The sequence below is a fragment of the Bidens hawaiensis genome, unplaced genomic scaffold (genome assembly GCF_021521415.1).
Source record: "Bidens hawaiensis isolate Kalapana, Puna unplaced genomic scaffold, B.hawaiensis_p1.1 tig00008539_1, whole genome shotgun sequence".
NCBI classification, from domain to species: Eukaryota; Viridiplantae; Streptophyta; class Magnoliopsida; order Asterales; family Asteraceae; genus Bidens; species Bidens hawaiensis.
In genome coordinates, this window is record NW_027491612.1 from 644,576 (window position 1) to 650,138 (window position 5,563).

General features: G+C 32.7%; 1 protein-coding gene across 1 annotated transcript; it reads right to left on the reverse strand.

Moving 5' to 3' along the window:
• Positions 1-733: 733 nt before the first annotated feature.
• LOC143529393 (uncharacterized) lies at positions 734-4,178 on the reverse strand. Its single transcript, XM_077025204.1, has 7 exons — positions 3,953-4,178; positions 3,538-3,718; positions 2,093-2,165; positions 1,692-1,741; positions 1,495-1,608; positions 1,232-1,393; positions 734-856 (listed from the first exon to the last, which is right to left on the reverse strand). The coding sequence occupies exons 1-6, from the start codon at positions 4,176-4,178 to the stop codon at positions 1,255-1,257; spliced, it is 783 nt and encodes a 260-aa protein (XP_076881319.1). The 3' UTR covers positions 734-856; positions 1,232-1,254.
• Positions 4,179-5,563: the final 1,385 nt, after the last annotated feature.

Sequence of the window (5,563 nt, forward strand, 5' to 3'; positions counted from 1 at the left end):
TTTGTCGTATATTTCTTGATTGATTTATTGCGCCTATTTGATCATTTAAAAATTCTTGTCGATAGCGTAATAAGATAGGATGTAAAAACATGAATAACTTTATATAGAATCAGTACCAAATGTTATATTGTTTCCGTCGCAAAAGCAATGACAACATGTTCTATCGTGTGTGACCATTAATTGACATATGTAAACGAAACCTTAGGGTAAAAAGAAAATACACGAACAGGGGATCATGGTAGACAATAGGCAAAATTTGTTGTTATATGGTGGGTAAGTTAACATTCTTAGAAGTGTTATTATTTGATGAAACACATTGTATGCATTTAAGTCATTAGTTATTGTTTACCTTATGTTCGCATTGCTGACGTTTTGGAACAATTAGACTTTTCTTCCCTACAAACATATAGAAATAAGGAATGAGATTATACTATAACTTCAAAATTACCAAGTATAGGACCTAAACTTGGAGAGAGACGTGTTCTTCGTCTTCAGTGTGAAAATCACATTCGAATAAGATGCTAACACGGTTCGTTCAGTTTTCACTATTTAAGAGTCCGGTTCAAATAAGAAAGTTGGTATCAAACCACATGAGTATGTATAATCCATTCTTTGAAAATTGTTACCATAACCAATAGTACAAAAAGGAAAATTTTAAGCCAAAAGTTCACTACAGTTGGTTTAACAATGCAAACAGAATGAATAACCAGAATTTTAAAGCTTTCTTTTTTCCCTTTTTTTGTTTTTGGATTCAGACCTCAATTCTCATGTTTTCAAGTCGTCGTTGTTGTCTTCTATGCATTCCTAATAGCATTCATCGTCACACATGCCTGGCCTTTGAGTATCCACTAAAAACCTGAAGATGCACAAAACATGAAAACATAAACAAAATTTAGGAATATTGGGTAACGGGCAAAACAAATCATTTATATAGATCAAAACATGTCAGGTATGATTGGCCTGGCACCTTTTTATCCATTTTTTTAAAAATAAAATGAATTACTTGATAAACATGATAACAAAAACGACACTTCTTTTATGCTAGCAATCCATGATGTTTCTATATACTGAAATTTCTTGGCTCATTTGACCCATTTTCTTTTTTCATTAAATCCTTTTAACTAGCTTAACACGTTTGATCGGTTAGAGATAAAACATAACCCATAACGGGTCAAAATTCCCACCACCAAGTCATGTTTTATTTGTGTGCCAACATAAAGGTCTAACATACCTATATGAATTTAAGGCGATTGCTCACTCGTTGGCATCTGATTTTCCCTTTAATCTTCTTTTGAAATTGTTAGCATCAATGGTACCGTAGAGACATATGCGAAGACTGCCATTTAAAAGTCTCTGGTGAAAGTGGGTTGTGTACAATTCCCAAAACTCGTCCCTGCAGAATAATAAATATTTAAATCCATCAAAAATCGCACATAACCCGTGCTACCAAATCATAAGACAATAAAACAAAATTACATTAGTTGGAAACTAAACCTGATTTGAGGGATGTTAAATAGAGAATATCCCTTGACATCTGTATGCATATCGAACACAACAACTGATAATCGTGACAGGCCCAACGCTTCCATGTCAATTAATTTTTTGATCCTGAAACAAAGAATTATTAGGCATTGATATATCAAACAAATAAAATGAATATAAAGACAACAATGCATCAGCAACTAGTCTACCTGCTTGGCGTTCCACAAGCAGCATTGACATGATTCTTTAAACAAGCAACCTGAAGGCAACATCATATGAACCACATGATTAACAGCAAACATGCATAAGAAAATATTCTATATTTACAGACAATTTCAAACAATCTGAAATATAAATTCAATATTCAGAAAAAAAAACATCACTCTTTATAAGTGTGTACTTATTAAAATATTTTGCGCGCGCACACATTGGAGGGTTGTTAAAAAACTATCATTCAAAAAGTTAATGAAGGTGAATCAAAGACCAGCAGAGATATCACCCCACCACCAATATAAAAATATATACTATAATACAAAAATAAATTCCCATTTTGATAATCAGCATCAGCTACCAACAAGTGTTGAGTAAGGTTGTTAAAAGTATGTGTTACCTGTTCCTCGATCTTCAAATGCTTGGCGAAAAGTTTGGCAGCAGGACACTCTTTAGTAAAAGGCTTCAAAGCCCTGCAGATTCGCAATCAAGAAAAAGCGTGTAACAGTTAAAAGGTACTCACAATTCTAAGTATGGCTTAAAAATCTTTCTACTCTAAAATAAAGCAGGATCATAGGTGCCACATGTCGCGTTTCTATACCTCCTCACTATTGTTTTCCTGCCTAAAACGTCTAGCCCATTTTACATATTAGTGGATTCCCACCTGTTTCTAAGTTATGCAGTTAACTTTTCAACTTTACATTTACTACTTTCTTCTTTGTATCCATCGATCTCAACTCAAATAAGGAATCAATCCTTCATAGGAAACCATAATAGACATATATTCACCATTGATTAGCAATATATCTAAGAAAAAACAATTTTTTTTTGTAAAGAAAATCGTCAGCAATTTTTTATTTCTACAAATAAATGTTGCAATAAATCAAAAGATTTATTTCGATGTAAATTAATCAAAGATAATATGTTTCAAAACTTAAACACAACATTTTTTGTAAGTAAAAAATATACAACATTTTAATTATCTAATAGAAATGAGCTTTGCAAGAGCTGAAATGATTTATAAGATGTGACGTAGATTAATAAAAAAACGTTAAGAATTCATAAGATATAACACATGTCTATGATCTCGGATTTGTTGTCAAACTTTGTATATATCGTATTTATCACACATGTACGGTAAAAATTGTACTGTATAACATACCAGTAAATAATCTAGACAAACTATATATAAAATAGTAATTCCGGTAGGTATGTAAGAACTCTCTTTAAGAAAATTTTGTCTTCTAAGCAATTATATTATTCACTTTAAACTATGTTGTATGCATTACTCTTGAAGTTTAATGTTTTAAAAGTTATTTGATAAAGTTATTTAGACAGTTTGTTAAAGGGCAAACTATGTACAATGGTAATCAAATCTTCCCAAGTATTTCTGTTTAACTGACTTTATCCATTGTTCTATTCTTGAAAATTTCAAAAATCTAAAATTCATAACTTTTCATTTTTATTGTTATATGTAATTTCAGTCATACAAAATATTTCCAGATTTATGAATCATATCATTGTCACTATTCAACCTGTGTACTACAGGCCACAGGGGATTATAAAAACAATTTTATTTCACCATTTTCAAAAAATCAAATTTAAATAACGTCTGATTAACCTTCCGCCACTTTTAACGTTATTTTCATGAGATTAGTAAAATAACGTCAAAATTAGTGCAATTTCACTTTTGCCCATTCGAGTGTTCACACATATATGCGCGGACAGCAAGCAGGGTCAAAGTAGGTTCAAGTATGGGATATAAAAACAGTTTTATTTCACCATTTTCAAAAAATGAATTTTAAATATCAAACATATTTCACAAAGTATAATATCGATTTGTACCTGAAAAGTTGGAGGGATCTTAAAGCGGATAAACTAATTGTAAGCAGAGTGGGACTCCCGGGGTCACAAGCTTTCCCACACAAGGCTTGTTTCCAAGATGATCCAAATGAAGCTTTCATATGTTGACTTAAATTATTCATATCTTGTGGTACACTTTCAGATAGCTTCACAATACATGAATCTGCTCAATTCATTTTAAACGCTCTTTATTCCAGAAATAAATAAGCATCACATTTCGATCAAAATCAGACCCTTTGTTAATTTTTATAAACGCATGCGACATAAGTGATTTATTATTAATTACAAATAGAGGTGCAATTGAACCACGAATATTATTTCCAACACATAACCCAGTAACCACAAAGTGTATACTGTATTCATTATTATTGAATTTGAATATTAATATTAATAGTACCTGTAAAAGATTCAAGTTCGAGAGAAGAGAGTTGAATCCCATTTGCTGATTGATACTGCTGAATGAAAAACTGAAGCTGCTGCGAAGGGATAGTCAACAATTCAGGAGCCGCTGGCGGTGGCGATTGGTGGTTGGGTTTTTTAAGCTTCTTTGACGATTTACTTTTGCTTTTGGGTTTAAGATTATTATTATTATTATGGCGGCCATGGGGTTTTGGTTTGGCCATCGTTTCTCTTGACTCACCCTTGGCTGGCTATGGCGTCTAGGTTTATACAAAGAGCTTCAATCTATCGACTCTTGGTTGTTTTATTTATTGAATAAGTAAATATATTGTTTTATTTATTTATATCTATAATATATATAAACTAAACCGGTAGAATCCTACGTGTTGCGATGTGGTTGCCCCCATTCCCAATGAAGTCACTAGATTTCTGTAACATTTCAGGTTTTCGATTTACTCATATTTGTAATCATACCCGACCCGGTTCGTAGTCGGGTATATCATCAACAAAAATCGCACATTTATAAGTATATATTTTTTTTTCTTTCTTTATTTATTTAAATTAGTGATATAACTTTGAGTTTATTGCATAAACCACCCTAAAACAGACATTTTACCATTCTTGCATCCCCATCCCCAACTATAGACTAAGGACCATATCGCAATTTAAAACAAATTGTTTTTGTTTCCCTCCATCCTCACCATCACCACCGACATCTCCCTCTTCTTGCACCATAATGCTTGGCCTTAATCATGGAATTAGATCATACCAAATCATCCTTGACCCTTAAACGCGTCATACCAACTCATTAAACATAGTAAATGACAACGAATTGATAATGAATTCAATTAATTACAAACCGCGGCCAAATCGGACCTGTTACACTATATATACCATGTAATAACTCAATTAAACTCATCCACACAATCCCCACATCATCGCGATCAAAAGCCCTAACCTAATTGCGATTAACAATGTCACAGCCCCGATCCCTATACCCCGGGAGGGGAGCCGCGAACGTTGAGTGGTGGTATCGATGTTTATTAAAATTATTTGCAGCGGAATATTTCATCAGAACCATAGTTAGGAAAATTAATCAGAGTTATAAAAACACCATAATTCTTATTTCATAAACTGGGATAAAAACCCATTTTTATACAAACATGTAAGGCCCCGAACCCGGTGACCCTACTTTAGCGTCGGATTTACTCATAAACACAGTTCTTCAAATCAGAGTTTTTTTAAAACTTTTCGCGGAATATAAAACATCAATCATTTGTTACAAAACATTAAATCTTTTCTTTGATACCATAACACAAAACTTTATTTTTAAAACATCTTTACTTCTTTCTTCAGATGCCAGCCGTTCAATCCATGCCGTGTGTCATCCTCATGCTAACTCTATAATCAGCTCACCTGCGTGCATACTAAAAGTCAGCTACGCTGAGTGAGTTCTAGTTAATCAGGCAACATACAATTTATTCCCATATATTTCTTCCCGTATCCGAAGACACATATTACTACCTTACCCTTGTATAAATATCCATAGGAGGATCGTCACATAATATCTATTAAAAGAACCATTACCATTACCATACTATATATAATT